This window comes from Carettochelys insculpta, chromosome 2 (genome assembly GCF_033958435.1).
Source record: "Carettochelys insculpta isolate YL-2023 chromosome 2, ASM3395843v1, whole genome shotgun sequence".
Classification (NCBI taxonomy): Eukaryota; Metazoa; Chordata; order Testudines; family Carettochelyidae; genus Carettochelys; species Carettochelys insculpta.
In genome coordinates this window covers 270,656,533-270,677,861 of record NC_134138.1, presented here as the reverse complement: position 1 = coordinate 270,677,861, position 21,329 = coordinate 270,656,533, and the positions used below count along the sequence as shown (strand labels likewise).

At 52.6% G+C, this 21,329-nt stretch overlaps 1 protein-coding gene across 2 annotated transcripts; it reads left to right on the top strand.

Annotated features, from left to right (window-relative positions):
* The first annotated feature begins 1,738 nt into the window (after window positions 1–1,738).
* LOC142008154 (uncharacterized) lies at window positions 1,739–13,875 on the top strand. Of its 2 annotated transcripts, none has more exons than XM_074985172.1 (2): window positions 1,739–2,023; window positions 5,740–13,875. In XM_074985172.1, exon 2 carries the CDS (start codon window positions 5,871–5,873, stop codon window positions 8,601–8,603), a length of 2,733 nt encoding a protein of 910 aa, XP_074841273.1. In that variant the 5' UTR covers window positions 1,739–2,023; window positions 5,740–5,870; the 3' UTR covers window positions 8,604–13,875. The 2 variants fall into 2 exon arrangements, with proteins under 2 accessions (XP_074841273.1, XP_074841272.1); XM_074985171.1 differs by having other exon boundaries at window positions 5,737–13,875.
* The last annotated feature ends 7,454 nt before the right edge of the window (window positions 13,876–21,329 follow it).

The window sequence follows — 21,329 nt, the reverse complement described above, 5'->3', positions numbered from 1 at the left end:
GCCTCCTGCTTCCCAGCATGGCCACTGTGGGAGTCAGGAAACTGACTAGCCCTGGTGGGCTGGTCTGTTTCCCAGCTCCTGCAAGCTCAGAGGAGCCAGGGACCCTTGACTTGCATGAAATTCAAGTTACATTGGGGTTGCAAGTAACTCCCCTGTCACTTGAGGGTTTGCCATACATGCTCTCAACAAGAGAGGGAGCCGTCAGGTTAGGACCTCCTTGCTGCTTCCCTGAGCCTTGGGGAAGTGGGTGGGAGCGTGGGATGCTGCTGCATCTGTGCTGTTTCCCTGGAGCTCCTGGGGGGAGGGCCAGTGGCTGCCACCTCCATCTCGGCTCCTTGGGGCTTGGTGTAGCCAGGAGGAGCCATCCCTACCCCACAACCCTGACCCAGAGCTCCCTGTCCCATATTTGGGACTGGGAGATATGGTCACCCTACCAGGAAATCTTATGCTCCAAAATATCACTTAGTCTATAACAGTGGTTCTTAACCTGGGGTGCATGCACTCCTGCGGGGGGGGGGCGATGCCCTTTTTTTCTAAGGTGAATAATCAAAACCACAAATAAAGCACAGACACTTTGTTTCATCAAACCTCTGTATGAATTCAGTTAGCCGCTACCTATGAGGAAAGGCTGAGGGATTTGGACTTATTTAGTTTGCAGAAGGGAAGAGTGAGGAGTGATTTGATAGCAGCCTTCAACTTCCTGAAGGAGAACTCCACAGGGGGTGGAGAGAAATTGTTCCCAGTGGTGACAGATGGCAGAACAAGGAGCAATGGTCTGAAGTTACAGGAGAGAAGTAGGCTGGATATTAGGAAAAACTACTTCATCAGGAGGGTGGTGAAGCACTGGAATGTGTTATGGAGAGAGGTGGTAGAATCTCCATCCCTAGAGGTTTTTAAGTCCCAGCTTGACAAGGTCCTGGCTGGGATGACTTAGATGGGGCTGATCCCACTTGAAGCAGGGGGCTGGACTAGATAACCTCCTGAGGTCTGTTCCAGCCCTGTGATTATATAACTGTTTGTGCGTTGGTTATAGTTTACTTCCACAACAAAACTCCGCAACATCTCTGGGTACCACTTGCCTATTTTTGTATGCCTACTGTACTATTATTTGTGGTGAGTAATAACATAAAACTAGTTTACATATATTTAATATGCATTTAAAAGTGTATAGCCCCCCACCCCATCTCCATTTTTGATAAGGGGCAATAGAACATATTTGAGGACCAAAGGGGTGCAGGCTGCAGCGAAGGTTAAGAATCACTGCTCAATAAGAGGTTTTTAAGTCCTGGCTTGACAAGGTCCTGGCTGGGATGACTTAGTGGGGGTTGATCCTGCTGGAAGCAGGGGGCTGGACTCCATGACCTCCTGAGGTTCCTTCCAGCCCTAGGATGCTATAATTCTAAGGCGCCCCAGGCCTGCTTGTTGTTCTTGCAGATGCCGACTAACATGGCTCCCTCTCGGATATTTAACCTCATGAGGTTTTTTGCACTTGTTTAAGAAACTCCGGGAGGAGTGGAAAGCTGCCGTGCCCCAGCGTGGCGGGAACACGTGCTTGCAGGAGGGACAGTCTGGCTTCAAACGCCCCCCTCCTCCCGCACGTAAGAAACCCCTGGAAAGTGCCAGCAGCACATGCCCCAGGACTACAACTCCCAGCAGGACCTTGCACGGCGTCCGTGAGCCTGCAGCCACGCAGGGGGAGCTGTGCGCGCCCGGCAGCCCCGGGCCGCAGGGGGAGGCCGGTTCGCCTGGGGGTCGGGGGTCGGAGCCCAGCTGTTGCGCAGCCCCCGCGGCGCGTCCCTCTCCCTGAGCCCCTCCGCTCGCTGCGCCGGGGGTGTGGCTCTGGCTTCCCTCCCCCGGTAGCTTTCACAGCCCCGGCACAGACTTCCTGTGACTCACAGCCGCGGACATGGCGAGGTCCCCGGGAGGGGAGCCCACGCGCGGGGCTGGGCTGGGGCGCGCAGCAGGTGACGGCTGATGAATGAAGCGCGCCCGCCTGGCGAGCTGGGAAGGCCATGAGAGGGAGGTGAGTCAGTGGCTGGCCTGGGGTCTCAGGGGACTCTGTGCCCCCCGGCCCCCGGGGGGGCCCAAGGAGTTTGGGTCCTTGTGAAACTGGAGGGTTTGCAAGAGGGTCGCTGTCCGGATCAGGAACATGTCACGAGTTTTGGGCGTTCTCGGGGGGCGACCGATCTCTGCCTACGGGGAGCTGCCAGGGCACTTCCAAAGGGGGTTTGGTCCCGGCTGCCAGGAGCGTACACCTCAGAAGCACGAAGCTGGGTTTTTAAAGCTGGCCTAAAATGATGCTGCTGAGAGATCTCCCACTGCCTGTGCTGCGACAGCACAGACTGGCCTTCTTTGTCCCAGTCCCATTGTGGCTAGGCACCCCTGAGAGGTATATGTGGGTCGAAGAATCGGGGTCCTTTCCCGGGGGAGCTGAGCAGGCAGCCAGCAGCTGAGACTGGAGCTTGGATTTATTTTCCACTGAGATAATTCACACACTAAACACATTCAGCACCACTGAAATGCAGCCACCTCTGGGGTGGAGAGGAGCAGCCAGTGTGCTGCTCATAAGTTCTGAGAGGAAAATTTGGCTCAGGTCACCTCTGTCCTTCTGTAAAGTGCCGGGGGTCCTTTTGGGCCATGCAGAGCATATGGGTCCCCCGTTTTTAAGGTCTCACCAGGGAAGTCTGCAACAGAGCAACCTGCAAGGCCCTCAGTTATTCTAAACAGGCAGTGAGACAGGTCAGTGCCTGATCAAGTGTGGGCAAAGGAGACCAAAAAAGGGCTCTCTCTTCTGGGCTGGAGCTTTGGGGCCATGTGTCTTGCTTGGACCAGACTGGCTCCCACCTGATCTCACCAGGAATTTGGCTCTTGAAGCCCCACTGAACACACTTGGCAGTGGGAACTCATTCTGAGGTGCAGGGCCTCTTTACCCTCCAGTTCAGCCTGTGCAGATCCACCTGTTATACCGGCTGGTCCACCTCTGAGGAGAAAATCTGTCACTGCCGGTGACAGCTCAGTTAGGACAGGCTCATGCTTTTAGCACTGAAGCAGGTGCCGTCCCATTAGGGCTCCATCTTTTACCTCAGGCCTTTAGCTAGGGATGCCAGGTCAGGCTGAGCCAGACTTACATCCCACCCAGCTGCCAGGAGGGAGTAGAACCCCCCCCCACACACACACACAAGCCCTGAGGGAGTCGGTTCTCAGTTTTCCTCTACCTCTTCCTCTCTCTTGAGTAACTCGTGTGCCAGGCCACAGAGCTGTGGGGATGTAGCTGTTAGTTTCACTTCTGCCACAGACGGTTGGGCAGGGTAGCCGGCCGAGAAACAACAGGGTGTGGGCTCTGTGCTGATAACCCTGTGTTTTAATTACAAGCCTGGGGTAAAACCAGATGAGATTCCCCTGGGAGCTTGAGATAAGCAGAGATCCTGCAATTTGCCACTGCCAGGAGCAGCTGCTGTGAGCAGGGGCACATGGGGTATTCAGCAAACTTTCCATTAAACTACCAGGCTGAGAGGGGCAACTTCACAAAGCAGGTAATAAACAGTAAGACCAGTAGAAGTGAAGCAGCGAATTGCGGCATCCTTAATCCTTCCCAGGGGTCTGTGCTGTTTCACTGTCCCGCCCACCAATGCGGAAAGGACAGCACTGCCTTGGAGGTGTGATCGCTGCACCCGGAGACATGGACCTTGTCTACACTCAACAGTTTGGTCAGCAAAAGTGCACGTTCACAGACAGAGCAGTGGAGCTGTGCCTGACGTGTGCCTCCCGGGATGCCACAGCCCTACCGGGCTGACCCAATAAAACCACCTTAGTCAGGGGTGTGAGGCTTTTGTCTATGTAGCTAGGGCCACACAGCTTGGATCTGACACAGCAGTGAAACTGACAAGAAAGCAGTCCCAGGCTTCCCAGCCAGACAGCTGCAGGGTCTCTGCTCCAAGCCGGGCTGACCCCCAGGCTCCGAGCTTGGGCTGCCATGTGGGCCCCCTGCTTCCCCCGGGAGACTTGCAGCTCTCAGGGAGCACAGCAGCTCTCTGGACTCCAGGTGCAGGTCTCCCCACTGGAGGCAAGAGGCCCAGGAGCATGGAGCGAAATTCCCTCAGGAGCACAAGCTTACCAGGCAGGAACTGCATGGAGCTGAGCCTGGGATCTCAGTCCCCCACGCTGCCTCTCATCGGCCAGGGGAAGCGCTCCTGGGGGGTTGCACACCACAGACAGGAGCAGGACTGCATGGACTCCAGCCAGCACAGTTATTGATGGGGTGGCTGTAAACTGATCTAACAGAGGTCGACCGCAGATTGTAGCCAGACCCATGCCCAAGGGAGCTTTGATCTAGCAGTGCAAGACCCAATAGCAGGAAAGCTGCACCAGCACCGGCCTCAGCATGGTTGTACAAGCCTGCCAGGAACCTGGGTAATTCCTGAGGCGGCTGGCCTGGGCCAAAGCCAGTGCCATCATGACTGGGCTGCTCTGGGACCAGAGCTGACCAGGTTAACGCTCGCCTGGATGTGTCAGTACGTGCTGCAGGCACATTCCAGTGCACACAGCCCCAGGGAGGTGCATAGGGTCAGTCCTGGTCCCAAGCAGCGGGGCTCAGCATGGCGGGGAGAAGAGCCGTCTCCAGGCTGCAGAGCAGTTCCTGGGAGCCCACGTTACAAGCATGGAGAGCCCAGCGGCACCCAGGGGCCACCGCGGCCCCCACCCTGCCATGCAGGGAGCCATGATATCCCTGTAAGCTGAGCACATGGGCAGCCGCTCAGGAGAGATTCAGGCACCAACCAGCTGATTAGCAGCCCCCACACCGGGCAGCAGGGGTTTCTCTCCGGTGGTGCACATCCCCGTATGCCGGGGGTGTGTGACAACATTAATTCCACACATGGACTCGAGAAGTTAGAGGGAACCCTGGCTGCAGGCACCTGGGCATGGCCAAATCCCCCTGCCCCGCGATCACCCACACAGCAGAGTGCCGGCCTGCTGCACGGTACCTGTAACACAGCTACGCTTGTCCCGGGAAGGCGAGATGTTCCCATGGCAACACCACACTCCAGCATGGGGCTGGGCTCAAAAATTGGCCCCTGGGTGCAGCATGGCAGCATGCAGAGCTCCTGGCCCATTGACCCCCCCCAACATCCCCCTAAAACCCAACATCCTGCCCCCCCGCCCTACCTGCTCCTAACATGCCCCCTAAAATCCTCCATTCCAGCTCCCAGCCCCACCTGTTCCCGACATCCCCATAAAATCCTCCATCCCAGCCCCCTTGTTACCAACGTCCCCCTGAAATCTCACATTCTGGCCCCCAGCCCCAGCTGTTCCCAACGTCCCCCGGAGGTCCTCCATCCCAGCCCCTGGCCCCACTTGTTCCCAAAGTTCCCCTAAAATCCTACATCCCAGCCCCCAGCCTCACCTGCTCCGCACGTCCCTCCTAAACATCCTCCATCCCAGTTCCCCACCCCACCTGCTCCCTTCACCCCTAAACCCTATGTGCTCCCTGTGGTCCCCTCTCTCCCCCTTAGCTCCCAGTGTGCAGCCCAAGGAGTGGAGCCCAAGGGGAGTGGACTCCATAACTTCTCAAGGTCCCTTCCAGCTCTATGAGATACATATATATGTTAAAAATGTGTCTTATTTCCATTCTGAATTTGACTAGTTGCCACTCCCAGCCACTGGATCTTGCTATAGATGTGAGTTTTCCTTCCACAATGGCCTTTGAAATAAAGCCCGACTTTTTCTTTTTGAACCCAGCAGATGAAGGGAAATAAGAATTACCGCCCAAAGGGGAGTCACGAAAACTGGCATCAGCAACTTTGTAGGCTCAGAAGCTCCCGTGAGCCTCGACTGGCCGCAAAAGTTGGAGAACTTGGTGAGGAAGACCCCAGATGATTGCTCTTCTCCTATGTGAACTTTCTGCCGGCTCAGCCCTGAGAAGCAGGACGATGGAGAAGCTGGAAGTTACTAAGGTGGAAGTGGAAGACCTCATCAGGCACCCCCAGGTGAAGATGTACACTTGCACTGTCTGTGGGGACAGCTTTAATCACAAGGGCATCCTGGCCACACACCAGAAGGCCCACAAGGAAGAGATGTTGGTGGAGTACCATGAGCAAAGTGCTGTCGCAGCAGTTCAGCTAACGAGCCAGCAAGCCAGCAGCAGGGAAGGGCATGCCAGCCAGAAAGACGTGAACCATCAGGGAGCTCTCTCTGCCCAGAAGAAATCCCAGCAGAAAGCAAAGCCCTTCTCTTGCACTGAGTGTGAGAAAAGCTTCAAGATGAAGGTGGACCTCACCAAGCACCTCAGAACCCACACGGGGGAGAGGCCTTTCCCATGCACTGAGTGCGGGAAGAGGTTCATCACCAAGTCGCAGCTGAAGGAGCACCAGAGGATCCACACTGGGGAGCGGCCTTTCCGGTGCGCCGAGTGCGGGAAATGCTTCACGCAGAAGTCACAACTCATCGTTCACCAGCGGATCCACACCGGGGAGAAACCCTATAAGTGCAGCAGCTGCCAGAAGAGCTTTGTGGACAAGTCACAGCTGGTTGCCCACCACCGCATCCACACCGGCGACCGCCCCTTCAAGTGCGGGGTGTGCTCTCGGGCTTTCCGCCAGAAGATCACCCTCATTAAACACCAGAGGGTCCACACCGGGGAGGGGGCGCGGAGGCCCGGCGGGCCCCAGGCTGGCAATGCCTCACATCTCATTGTGCCCGAGTCGACGCCAGATGGAGAGAAGATATTCCGATGTGGCACATGTGGGAAGGAGTTCAAGAAGAAATCCATCCTGGTGACCCACCAGAGGATCCACACGGGGGAGGAACCCTACCATTGCTCCGAGTGTGGGAAGCGCTTCCGGCAGAAGATCCACCTGATCCGTCATCAGAGGACCCATGCCAGGGGGGAGACCCACGTTTGTGTTGAGTGTGGGGATGGCTTCAGCAACAAGGGGCAGCTGCTGAGGCACCAGCGGAGCCAACATCTGAGTGAGGGACCCCATATGTGTCTTGAGTGTGGCAAAAGTTTTAGCCAGAAGGTCGGCCTAACCGCGCACCAGAGAGTGCATGAGAGAGAGAAGGGAGATGGGAACATGGCTGCCACTGAGGGGAGTTCTGGTGAGGTGGCAGACCAGAGGCTGCCGGCCAAAAATGGCAAAGGCAGCAGCCACCCGGGAGACTTGATGGTAGCTCTGAAGAGCCAGGTCTATACGTGCCCCCAGTGCAGCAAGACGTTCACCAAGAAAGGGAACTTTGTCAACCACCAGCGGGCCCACACAGAAGAACGGGTGCACCGATGCGTTGTCTGCAGTAAGAAGTTCACCAAGAGGGGGGAGCTGACCAAGCACGAGCGGATCCACACGGGCGAGCGGCCGTACGTCTGCACCGACTGCGGCAAGCGCTTCACCCAGCGCACCCAGCTGGTCACGCACCGGCGCATCCACACCGGCGAGAAGCCCTACCCCTGTGCCGACTGCGGCAAGCGCTTCATCGACAAGTCCCGGCTGACTGTGCACCGACGCATCCACACCGGCGACCGGCCCTTCCAGTGCATGGCCTGTGGCAAGGGCTTCCGCCAGAAGATCGCCCTCATCAAGCATCACCGGGTCCACGAGAAAGGCCGGCCAGATGGGGTGGTCTCATCCGGGAAGGAGCACACGTGCCCTCAGTGCAGCAAGGGCTTCGGCACCAAGGAGAACCTGGCCAGCCACCAGCGGCTTCACGCTGCCGAGAGGCCCTTCAAGTGCGGCGAGTGTGGGAAGAGCTTCACGCAGAAAGCCCAGCTGGTGGTGCACCAACGTATCCACACTGGGGAGCGCCCCTTCCGCTGTGCTGACTGCCACAAGGGCTTCATCGACAAGTCCCGGCTCATCGTCCACCGCCGCATCCACACCGGCGAGCGGCCCTTCAAGTGCCCAGCTTGCGGCAGGGCCTTCACCCAGAAAATTGCCCTGACCACCCACCAGAGAGTCCACGTGAGGGAGCACCAGGCTGCCCTGGAGCCCTACAAATATGTCAAGCGTGGGGAGAATGATGCAGGCAAGGCCGAGCCAGGTGAGGAGTGGCCCTTCCCCTGCAACGTGTGTGGCCGGGGATTCCGCAAGGAGATAGCCCTCATCACCCACCAGCGGGTTCACACCAAGTATGAGCCCAACAAGTGCAGCAAGTGCGGCCTGGTTTTCCCCGACAAGGCCCAGCTGCTCCTCCATCAGCCCTCCCATGCAGAGGACCGGCCCTTTAAATGCAACACCTGCGGGAAAGACTTCAAGCGGAAAGAGATCCTGATCACCCACCAGAGAATCCACACAGGAGAGGTGCCTTTCAAATGCACGGAGTGTGGGAAAAGCTTCTCCCAGAAGGCCAACCTCATGAAACACCAGCTGATCCATACCCGAAAGGGCCCCTTCATTTGCTCTGAATGTGGGCAGAGCTACACCACCCTGGGGCACTTTAAAAGGCACCAGAGGAACCATCTGAGAAAGAGGGCCTCTCCTGGAGAGAGTAAAGACTTGGCGGAGGAGCCAGAAGCAGGCGGGCTGCCAGAGATGGGCATGCACAATGGGCCCATCATCGTGGTGAAGACGGAAGTTGATACAGATGACGATGAGGTCCTGCAGGTGCCATGACCTCACCCTCAGTGGTTTATGAGTAGCAAGGTCCTCCAGAGGCAATGCACGAGTAAGGACCCCAATGGAGTGTCAGTGCTGCTAACCCTAAGCATTCAAAGCACTTCAGGTCAAGCTGCCCCATCCAGTCATGAGATTGGCTAAACTATCATGACATTTGAGAAGAAATCATACATTTGGGATTCTTTTCTATGAACCTTTGCAGGGAGTTGGCAGTGTCATGTTTTGAAGCGTTTCTCTGCCTGACAATTTTTCAAATGAAATCTCTGATTTTGGATGTCTTCACATGACTCCTGGAGTTGGGGCTTTAAGGGAAAACACCAAATATCCTGAAAGTTGGCAACACTGACTCTTCTGTGGGCCTAAAAGGGATCTGGATTGGCCTGTTGATCAGTAGCCTAGCACTTAGCAGCATCAAATATCCATAGTAAGCTGGCTGACTGGGGTTGCTGGTGGCCCTTAGGGGAGCATCAGCAAGTCACTGTGTTATAAAACTTCAATGGTTGTCATTCCATAGAGCAAGAAGAGAGGCAGATATCTTCCCACATAGGCCCATGTAGAACCCTGTTCAAGTTACAGGTTTCCTATGGCACTAAGAGATTCACCGGTATGGAACGGTTTGCTAGGTCAGAGCTGGTGCACCTGGAAAGAGCACCTACTAGAGACTGAGATAGGCCCAGATCCTCAAAGTGACTTAGGTGCCCAATTCCCATGGACATTCAAAAGGAGTTAGGTGCCTAGATTGCTTTGAGGATCTGGACCATAGTGTTTACTTCAAAGTCTGATCTTTTCTGATGATCAAGCTTTCAAATACACCCACGAGTGGTTTTATTTTGATATGCCATCACCAATTTCATTGCTTTAATAAAGGACGTGCACGCACAAGCACCATTCTGGTTGAGGATTTAAACACCCTGGTGGCCTGATTCACTGCTATGTTACTCCAGTTTCAATCTGCTGATTGCAGTGAAGCTACAATGGTGTACAACTGGAGGAACAGAGAGTGCAATCAAGCCCTAGCTCAACTGATGTCACTGGAAGTGCCCCACCTTGCATTGGAAGAGAACCTGGTTCATGGTTTCCACAGCTAGCTTGCCTCTGGCTCTGTTGTACCTATATCCTAGCAGGTCAGTAGTTCTTCATCCACTAGCCCAGAGTAGCACATGCATGCAAGGGGGTGACCTTACCGCTGTAGGAAGGAACTTCGAATATCCTCTTTGTTTTGCATTGGAGTTCTTAACCGTACTGTTGCCTTGCTCCGTGGCCCTTCCGCCTCTGTACAAAACCCACTGGAGAGGGAAACATGGGCTATGATCCTGAGACCCGGTAACTCCCAGGGCTTCCAACAGTACAATCCAGGACGACTTGTGTCTCAAGCCCGCTGACCCCAGGCCGTTGGTAGGGTTATAGAATCACAGGGTTGGAAAAGACCTGAGCAGGTCATCAATGCTGAAAGCAGGACCAATCCCAACTAAATCATCCCAGCCAGGGCTTTGTCAAACTGGGACGTCAAGACCTCAAGGGCAGGAGAATCTCCCACCTCCTGAGGTTACCAATTTCGTTGTGCCTGCTGAGCTCAGAGAGCTAGCCTCTACCTCCACCATTGGCACAACAACCACTCTGTTGTGCTTTGGGCCTGCTAGCCCAAGTCCTACCAGGGGGAACCTGACTCCCCAGACTCCTTGCTGCAGAGAGAGGTGCCCGAAGAGTTCGCAGACCTCCCCGTGGATCCTCCCCTTCCTGAAGATTATGGGGCTGGAACACGACTCATGAGGAGAGGCTGAGGGATTCTGGCTTGTTCAGTCTACAGAAGAGAAGCTTGAGGGGGGATTTGATAGCAGCCTCCAACTTCCTGAATGGGGGTCTAGAGAAGCTGGGGAGAGGCTATTCTCAGTGGTGACAGATGACAGAATGAAGGACAATGGTCTCAAGCTGCAGTGGGGGAGGTCTAGGTTGGATATTAGGAAAAACTATTTCAGTTGGAGGGTGGTGAAGCACAGGCAGGCGTTACCGAGTGAGGTGGTGGAGTTTCCATCCCTAGAGGTTTTTAAGTCACGGCTTGACAAAGCCCTGGCTGGTATAATTTATTTGGGTTTCCTCCTGCTTTGAGCAGGGGGTTGGACTTGATGACCTCCTGAGGTCCCTTCCAGCCCTAGGAGTCTATGACTCTAAGTCAGCATGCTCCGTTAGTCCCAGCAGAGACACATGGAGGCATTTGGTCACGTCCCTTCCAGTGCAGGATCCCTTGCTCTGTCCCGTGTTTTGTCCAGTCCAGTTCTTAAACATCTCAAGGAGAACGCCTGCCATCCTTTCCCCAGGGAGGCCATTCCCCAGCCTAATAGCTATTGAGAAAGTTCCCCTGATAGTCAACCTCAGTGTTCCCTGCATCTCACCATGAGCATGAGGTGCAGTGTCTTTACTGCAAGGGTGTGCAGAATCCTGGTCTGGATCAGGCAGTTGGGGAAGGGATTGCTGATTGCAGGGCGTGCCAGGAGGAGCAGCATTAACTGAAAAATGATGGCGGGCATAATAAGTCCATATGAATGCTGTGAACTCCAAAGAGAGAGAGGAATAATTTCACCCTGATCCTGCAAATGCCTTTACATGTATATAGTAAATTTAAGCGCACCTATAAGCCCATTAACTTTAACAGACCTATTCATAGCCTTCAAATTGAGCACGTTTAAGCCTTAATCTCTCCTCTCCTTCTCCAGGGTACACAGCATGCAGACAGACGTAGACTTATAGCATACTCTGCTGTTGTTTAGTTCATGCTGGTCTTCTCTGAATGCCCCCCACTCAGCAATCCTCTCTCATATGGCATAATCCAGACCAGGATTTAAGCAGACCCCATGAGCTAAAATTGCGCCAAAAATTAGGGTCTGGAGCTGACAAAAAATAAATATGTAAAACTTTAACTTTCAGGTTTTTTTCCCCCCAAACAAATAAGTGTTCTCTGTTTTGAGATCTTTCTCCAACTTTTAATTGCCTTTTTTCTCGCCCCCCCCCAAAAAAATTGTTGATGTTGAGGTAGAACATTTTTGGTTTTAGAAAAACTCAACCATTTGACTCATGCAAACAATCCAAATTGGTGCAAGAATGAGAAAAGACCAAACAAAAATGAATATGTGCAAAAAAAATTGAAAAAAGGAAAAATGTTGAAATATCAAACTCTTTTCCAATACTCCGGGTGGCAGAGGAGACCTTCCTAAAAGGAATTTTTGGGGGGGTCCAATGGTCAGTTCTGTTGTGTTTCTTAGACTGTGAGCTAGAAAGCAATAGAAGCCTCTCTGAATAATCCTGTCTTAGCTTCTGTGCCACATGACAGCTTTGAAGAAGTTATCCAGGAAAAGTAGCCCTTTAATCTGTGGTTCATTTTCAAATGGATCCTATTTCTGACTGTCGGTCATCAACTGGCAAGTATGTCTCAATTTATATACATCAATTAGAGTCATGGTGATTTTTGGGAACTGTATATTAGGTCATGTATGATTGGTCACCTAAAATCACATGGCATTGTTTCTTCCACCAATGGGATGACCAGTTTTTCAAACAAGAGACTAAGAAATGATACAGCATATATTGTTTGCAGGCAAACACAATTATGCAAATATGGAAATTCCTCACATTTTCATGCCAGCAAAACCCCATGTGTGCAAAGCTTCATGAACAATCAATAATAAGAAGCATGTCTATTGCCCAGCCCTAGAACCTTTGGAAACTGGGAGGACTCTGTTTTGGCAATTGTCTGTCAGCTCTCCAGATGCATTCATAAGATAACAAAGCTCCTCTTTGCTTGCAAATACTCCAGAAACGAAATAGAAAAGAAATTTTAGAAGCAATACCTTCAGTAGACAGATGCGCAGAGTGTTCTATGAGACAGCGGTGAGCAAACTTCCTACGTCGGGCAGCACATTTCACCCCTATAATTAGAAGCCCCTCACGCCTCCCAAACCATCTAATGTAATCCAAACCAACGGACATTTCAGTTATGTTCATATGAAAAAAAAAAAAAACCTTTTGACACATAAGAAAATAAGTCTGTAGAAAATAAAAACTTCATTAATCAGTATGTAAATATGAATACAGATACATAAAACCACTAACTTTCCAACATTTTTAATGTGATGGATAAGCCTGAGACCCCGCATCATCCTTATGAAATTTCATCTCCCCCCCAGCCCCCACTGTGAGACATCTGAGCTCTTTAAAGCCATGTTGGTCAGTGCATCGTACAAAAGAGCGACCCATAGGAAAGGGATTTAAGGACAGCTGGTTGGCTATTGTCATATGAGAATGAGAGGGGAAACATTAGAAATAGGTTGGACTCTTTCTGATGGCAGTGTCTAGAGAAGCAGCTTTCATAAATAGGACAGGAAAGAAATGTAGCCCTCCTGCTCAATCAGAACAGAGCAGCCTTTCAGCTTTGACTAGACTTCCCAGACACTCAGAGGAGAATAACTGGAATGGTTAAAAACAAAATGTCCCCTGTATCCGTTGTTTTTCTTGCTCTATTGAAAAGGACAGCAGTAGCTCAAGGTGCCTTGACGCACTCACAACAGTGGCCTACCTGTAGCTCACAGATTCATCTTCCTACTCGCAGTTTGTAGCAAGGACCATCCAACCGTTGGCACAAGGACAGCTTTCTATGTATATGCAACCGCCCATCTGAAGTTATGCTGGAGATTAACGGAGAAGTGGAATGCGGAATCCACACTGCGAGAGGCCACGGAGCTGTCTGCTTTGCAGTGGGCCATAACTTACTCTGCGTCCAGCATCCTGTTGTGATCTCTAGCCGGCACTAGAGGAAGATGCTCCCTTGAAGAAGAGTCGCAGTTGTGGCGGGGAGATGTTTTACAGAGAAGGAAGCATTGTGGAAAGGCCAGTTCACACCACGCAGATGGGGATTTCAATTTCCCAGGTCGCTTTTTACACTCTTATTTATTATAATCCTGAATGCATCACTGCAGAAAATTAATTAGCTAGAAAGAGCCCTGGACTTCACCTGTTATCCATGTTAGGAACATGGGTGTTCTCTCTGCAATCTAACATTGATCTTATTTGCCATCTTTCTTCTCTGGGCTTCTCTTATTTTAAAATTAATTTAATGCTTTCCATTGTTGGTTTTGTTTTGTTTTTTAAAAATTCAATCGTTTCCTTTCTGGTGCAAGCTGAGTTGTGTGCAGTGTGATCCTGAAGCTGATCCACATCCTTAGCCGAGATTTTTTACTGTAATCCTCCTTTTGAGGGGCTTTGTATTTTATTTTTCTGAATAAAAAGGTTTTACTAAACCAATGGATGAGATGTCCCTGCTGTACCTAAGGCATCCCTCCCTGGGCAGAGGATGAGGTAAGAGCACAGAAATGGGACCAGGGTTCTAGCACTCTGCCCCAGATGTCTGAGCAGCATATCTCACTGAAGTCAATGTGGGATTCACTGCAAGTTTGGGGTCTTGCTGCAACAACTCTGGGCAAACTGCTCAGCCTGGATGTGCCTCACTTTACACAGCTGTAAAATAGATCTAAAATGTACCTCAGACTCCATGGTCATAATGGCACTGCGGAGAAGAAAAGCAGCATGTAAGCAGTATTCACTCTCATTTTCTTCATCCATAGGTGGAATAAGTTTTGTTATGTGCACCCAGGCATGTGCCGATGTGCACCACCAATAGAAACATGCTTACGGCTGTGGCGCTCTGCTAATCAACTGGGTGGCACCTGAAGCTCTCCTGGGCGTCTGCCCAAGCACTCAGCTTACAGGGAACACTTGAATAACCCAATAACTGTCCAGTTCCTTTAGCAGCCCTGCTCCAGCAATGCCAGATGCTTCAGGAGAAGCTAATCACTCACCAGAGGCACACTTAGCTTTGCCACGCTGGCCCATGGGTGCAGCTCTGAATCCTTTGGAGTCAAGTGATTAAGGCTCCTAAATCTCTTTGCACCCATATCTGAAATAAATGAGGGTTACATTTGTTGCAAATAACTCACCCCCTTAGCACCAGGGGCCATGGGGTGAGCATGCCCTTGCTATCTGGTTAGAAAACAGCTAGTGGGTTTGCAAGCTGACTTGGTTTGCCTGCTCCCGACTTAGCTACATTAAAGTAGAAGGATTGGACAACATTTGCTCATGCCCTCGAAGGGGAGAGAGTAGCAGAATAAAGCCGCAAATAGCGGGTTACTGGCTCAGCTAGGACATGAACATGGAACTGAGTGTGGCAAATGGGTGAATTAGAAGCATATTCTGCAGCCTTTGCATATAAATACGTTAGCATCATTATCTCCTTTGAACGGCAAATGGTTGGTCACAGCAAAGATAGGAGCCCTGAGGATTAAGCTGTATTTCCAAAATACACCTATCCATTTCACCCTAGTTCTCAATGGTCCCTTATGCAGCGCCACCTGGTTTTCAGCATGGTGTGTCGCTCAGGTTAGCAGTCCTTGCAGGACCACTTTGAGTGCTTGCTAAATGCTTTCCCTTGGCTTGCGTGCTCTGTGGAGGTAGGGTGCATTGTACTTGTACTTACCACCTTGGTTTCTCTTGGCCCACCCTGAGCCAGCCCCTGCTGAAGCTATCACAAACATGCCCATTGATTTCCAAAGCCAGTGGTTTGGGCTACCAGTGCACAACATTTGGGGCCAGGTCATGAGCACTTCCTGGGAGGCACAGAACACACAGATTCCCACTAAAGTCAATGGGTGTGGCAGGCGCACAGCTCAGCACAGAATCTGACCTTTCAAGGAAAAAAAATCAGCATTGGCCTGTCCCTTTCCTTGTGCGCTCGCCTCACTGCCTGTCATAGCCTGCAGTAATGGGTCTTAGACCCATTGGCTCCATGTGCCACTGATTGCGGCGTATGATCCCATTCCAGATACCACCCTCTGATTCCAGACACAAGGACTTGGGTGGGGGCTCGGGCTGCAGCCTGCTCCCATTGACAGCAATGCACATCTGGAGATCCGCCACTGAAGCCAGGGGTGTAATGCAGATGGACACTGGCACTGCTAAGGCAGACCCAGCCCTGCAGTGTTTCCCCTTCAGCTCCGCACCTTGTCAACCTCATCCCCCCACCCCCAATGACTCCTGCCTCAGTGACTCTCAAGCACTCTGCAAGACACTGGGTTTGTCTGGACTACAGGGAAAATTGACCCCAGGGAAGATCATACCTGACCAGGTCGATCTTCTAGAGTTCCATTTCGCACACCTGGTAGGGATGCATGAAATCAAACTATGTGGGGTCGGCAGGTGACCCCTGTACTCCTCAATCGCACGAGGAATAAAGGAGGCCCTCGACCTCCTGTGTGAAGACAGCCAGCTCAGCTGGCTGCATGTAAGTCAATTCCAGCTATGCAATTGCTGTAGCTAGAATTGTGTATCTACAATCGACTTACCTCCCTGATGTAGCCCTGCCCTTAGCTGGTGCTGAAACGTTACAAAAGCCTTCCCTATGCTTACCACCCAATTACCACCTTGAGCATCTGATCGCCTCTGAGCTGTCAGAGAACACCCATTCCTCACCCCTCCCCAATTGGGCTCAGTGGTGAAGGGCTGGGCAGAAGGGGAAAAAAACAAACAAACCCTCAGCTAGAGTAGCTCAATGCATTTCCATCACACCCAGGAACCTGACTCTTGTGGAGTGGCAATACACTTAACGTTGGTCTCCCTAGCCCTGCGTACCTGTCGGAAACCAGGACGTAGGCAGTCATGTCTGTCCGTGGGAGCCAGCATAAGGTACTTGCAACCAGAGGGCAGAGCCAGCATCAGGAGTCAAACCAGGGCTCACAGCCAGTGCCAGGAACTGGGGTAAGGCACAGAAGCAGGAATTTGGCAGGCAGAAAGCAGAACCATGACTGGAACCAGGCAGACTCAGGAGTCAGAAAAGGAGACAGGGTCCCAGGCAGCTGCTAACCAGATTCCTCCGGTAACCTCCTGTGCCTCTATCAGGCTTACATGGTGAGTCCGCACTCACTGGGAGCTTTGCAGGAGGTGCCTCTGGTGAGCGAGGCTGCACCAGCTGCAGAGGTGAAAGTGAGCCAGTACAGGCCAGTAAGGAGTACCAATAAGAGCGTGGTCACTGGTGTGGGCTGGTATACAGCTGATGGTACAGGGCTAGCACTGCTGCAGCAACACTTTCGGGACTGTACCAGTAGGGCCACTGATGGAGGGTGGGGAGGAAGGGGTAACTGCCCCAGAGCCTGGTGATCTATAAGGGTGTGTGGCTCCTGACTGATGCTACTGTGAGTAGCTGGAGCCCTTGGCCCTTTAAATCACCGCTGCAGCCCTGGCTGACTGGCTGGAGGAGACACCAGCCCCGCCCCTTCTGCACAAGGCCCCGCCCTCTAGGGGCCCAGAGCCACAACTCCATACCAGAATGAATTTTAAGTCACTTGCAGCCCTGACCAGCCCACACTCCCTGCCAGTGCTGGAAAGCTGCAGGTGAAGCATGCCTGAGACCTGGGGGCAAGGCTCAGGACGCCCACCCCCCATATTCCAGGGAAGCCGAACCAGGTGCCTGTATTGGGGCTCTCGATTTGGGACTAGGCTGGAGATGCTACGAAATCTTAACAGAAAGTCATTCAAGAGTTACCCGCCATTCCCCAGCAGAACCGGTGGGTACAGGCTACTAGGAGCAGGCGCCAGCCACACAGTGAAAAGAGAGGGAGTTAAAATGAGGATTTATTTATCAAAGGGTTCCTGCCCTCCCATAACACAAGCTCAGCCGGGCTTGCTAGCTTCTTACTCACTTTGCCCTCTTGTGGTAAGATGGTGAAGTACAGTGTAAACTCCCCCTCGCTCCAAACTAAAAGGCTTAGAGGGCAGATGAACTTGTCCCTTTGGGCTGTTCCAGTGACTCCAAACAGCTGTGAAGCCTGCTCAGCTAGCAGGCTAAGCCTGGGTCCTGGGCTGCTTTGCATTCCTAGAGTGAAACAAAGGAAGATGGCCCTTCAGGTCAGGTTAAATACACCTTCTAGGTCACAAGCTGGCTTTTTTCTTTAGCTCTCTTAATAAGTCATCGAGGCCCTGACTTCATGGGAATCCCTTTGATTTTACAGATATAAATGTAAATCAAGGAAAGCATATCCATGCTTAGCTACTTTTCGGAACGTGTCTGAACCAATGAAGTCTACAGAGATCCTTAGGCTACTGAGGTAGACATCGAGCTGGACAACTGGGACGAACTAGCAGACGACCGCAGCAGATGGAGGCAGAGGTTACACAAGGGCCTTCAGAAGGGCGAGATGAAGATCACACAGCTAGCAGAGGAGAAGCGAGCGCACAGAAAGCACACTAAGGACTTGCCAGACACCAACCACATCTGCAAGAGATGCAGCAAGGACTGTCACTCTCGTGTGGGTCTTCATAGTCACAGTAGACGCTGTAAATGAAGTCCTCAATTGAAACTATAAAGGGCGTGATCCATAGTCTATGCAGACTGAAGGATGCCTACTTGCTCCTTCGTGGGTTGTGAAGGAAGGTCTCGGGACTTTGGACCCATTTTCGCCTGGGAAAACTGCGTTCCTCTCCCAGAGCGAGAGTGTATGCGGGGGTGTTGGCGAGGTGTGGGTGGGGATCTGCCCCTGGATCTGGACCTCCGATGTCGGTGTTCAGTATGATGAGGACGGCCATAACAACACGGGCAAGGGCCCAGTGATGGAGATCTGGACCACGATCAGAGTGTGTACCTATGATATCTGAAAGAGCGGGATCTCCTTGACAACACTGATAATGGTGATGATCGTCTGTGATAGTATTTGTAGGGATCCATGCCCGAAAAGGGTGAAGGTTGTCTGAGCCAAGGCGATGGTGGTTGGAGGAACAGGGAGGGGGGTCTGAAACAGGCCGTTGGAGTTGCCGTCCAGCGCGGCGTGTGTATCTCGGGGAGTGGGGGGGCTGGGTGATAATGGCAGCGCAGCAATGCCTGGAGATGGACTGCGGTGCTGGGTTTTAGCCCTAGCTTTTCCCCGTCCTTGCAGAGCAGGTGCCGCCCCCTCCCGTGCCGGGGATCTCGGCCCCGCTGTCGGTGCCGCGCTCGGTACCGCCATATGCGGTGCCGCGCGGGTAGCTTCCTCCAGCGCCATTTGGCCCCGTGCTGGGTGCCCTTGCACCGTCAGTGCCATGAGAGCCGGTGCTGTGTGAGGCAGCGGTACCGCTGATTCCGGCGCTTGCTGCACTGGCGCCCGCGGCGCTCTCGGTGCCGACTGTTGAGTAGTTGGAGGTCCAGCCACAGGCGCGTGCGCGACCGTGCTGCCGCTATCATCAGCCCGCGGGTCAGGGCTCTGCGTTCCACTCGTCCTGCTCACTGACGTCGCCAACAAGGATCGAGCTGGGGAGAGTTTCTTCTTCTTTTGCACAGAGGGAGTCAAAGAAGCCGCCTTCCTCTTGTGCACCCCTGAGGGCCCTTCTGTGTGAGGCTTCTCCAGTGGTTCGGGCTGAAGGGCCTTATCAAACAAGATCATTTTGAGCCTCATTTCCCCATCCTTCCTGGCCCTGGCGGTAAGCTTAGCGCAGTGAGAGCACTTCTGAGTAACGTGGGACTCCCCCAGGCAACGAATGCACTTACTATGCCCATCAGAGGCAGGCATGGCCTCACGGCATGACTCACACTTCTTAAACCCCGACAAAGACATCCCGGTGAGTCTTTAACTGTTAATGGGGTACTTAGCTGCTAATCACAGTCTTTTTAAAACAAATAACATTTAAGGCCTTTTAGGTAGCGGACGGCCTAAAGCAGCCTTCTTTGTCTGCTCTTCTCCCCTTTGTTCCTCTTCTCTCTTACTTAGTTACTTTACTTTTTTTTTGTTTGTTTGTTTTTACTGCTTTTTTATGTATAATAGTAAAAACAAGCTATCAACTAATAATTAACAGTCTTATCTGTCTCAGGCGTTGGAGCCGGAGCGGATTCCATCTGCAGCCATTGGCGGTTGAGAAGGAACTGGCAGGGACCGGATCGCGCACATGACCAAGAGTGTGCGAAGGAGCGGCGCGCATTGGTGCATGCGCTATCCGAAGGAAACTGCTAGAAAATTTCCAATCTCTGGCGCCAGGGCGAGCCCGACACCTACTGTGGAGCACCCACGGGGACCACTCGAAGAAGAAGTTATTTGATGGGCAGCAGGTCTCTGTAGGCTTTTAAGTACAAAAGCAAAAGCCTGAGGTTATTGATACATGTCTTTCCCACAGTTCATGACTCCTGGCACGAACAAGTCCCTATTATCTGTCCAAGTCATCTCCTCCCCAGCTAGCTCAGCTGGCTGAGTACTTCCTCTGGACAACTTCTGAAGTCCTTATAAAGTCCACATCAGGTACCACACCTGGGTTTCTGTAGCTGGGGCGCTCAGAGGAGCAAGCTTGGGAAAACAGCCGAGGTGGCTGTGGAGTTCTCTGCAGAATCCAGCTCCTTGCCTTCAGGTGCCCTCACAGCACTGCAGTGTTCACCCAACCATCTTTTACTCTGCCCCCTGGGCTGCCCCTCTTCTGTCCTCCGTAAGATGGGTTAGTTTCACAGCAAAGACTTCCTACGAAACCCCCCCACCCCCTTGCACTGTGGGTAGCTTGGCTTTGGAAAGGCATTGCATCCCTAAAGTAACGTCCTGTCTCTCGCATGACCATTCATCACTGCACTAACCTATACTCTTGCCAGGGTAGCGGCTCATGGTCTCAGTCTCAGGCTAGGTTTGCTTACCATGTGTACTAGCTGCATCTTACACCATTTGTGTGACCAGCGGCAGGCAAGCTTCGTGAAGGGCACAAACAGCCTTCAGTGTAACGCACTTACTGAGGAATGGCCAAAGTGCATCTCTTCAGGGCTTTGTGCTGTAAATTAGGAGCGCCTCAGCTCAGCCAACATACAGCGAGAAGCGTGGAATTCTAATGGCTTGGTCTCTGCTGAAGTGAACCCATCGTAGCAGGATTGTGGGTGACTTAGAGCTGTGGTTCTCAGCCTTTTCCCTACCAGGGCCTCTCTCTAGTTTAGCAGCATGAGACAGGCAGGATAATTGCAACCACCTGAGGCCTTTGGGTGACCCACAGGCTGAGCAGCTGTTTGGGTTTAGTGGTTCAAACCTGTCTCTAAAGGCTGGTGCACGAACATTTCAGGAATTTATCACTTAGCTAGTTACAGAGGTATAAACACAATCAACAGTGCAGTGTGCGTCTGATAACCTGAGGCCTTGTTCTTAAGCTACGACCAACTTTGGCTAAGCAGCAGGGACAGCCATAACCTGGGAGACATAGGCCACGTCTACACGTGCACGCTACATCGAAATAGCTTATTTCGCTGAATAGTGTCTACACGTCCTCCAGGGCTGGCAACGTCGACATTCAACGTCGACGTTGCACAGCACCACATCGAAATAGGCGCTGCGAGGGAACGTCTACACGCCAAAGTAGCACACTGCGAAATAAGGGTGCCAGGAACAGCTGCAGACAGGGTCACAGGGTGAACTCAACAGCAAGCCACTCCCTTAAAGGGCCCCTCCCAGACACAGTTGCACTAAACAACACAAGATCCACAGAGCTGACAACAAGTTGCAGACCCTGTGCATGCAGCATGGATCCCCAGCTGCAGCAGCAGCAGCCAGAAGCCCTGGGCTACGGGCTGCTGCACACAGTGACCATAGAGCCCCGCAGGGTCTGGAGAGAGATTGTCTCTCAACCCCTCAGCTGATGGCCGCCATGGAGGACCCCGCTCTTTCGATGTTGCGGGACGCGGATCGTCTACACGTTCCC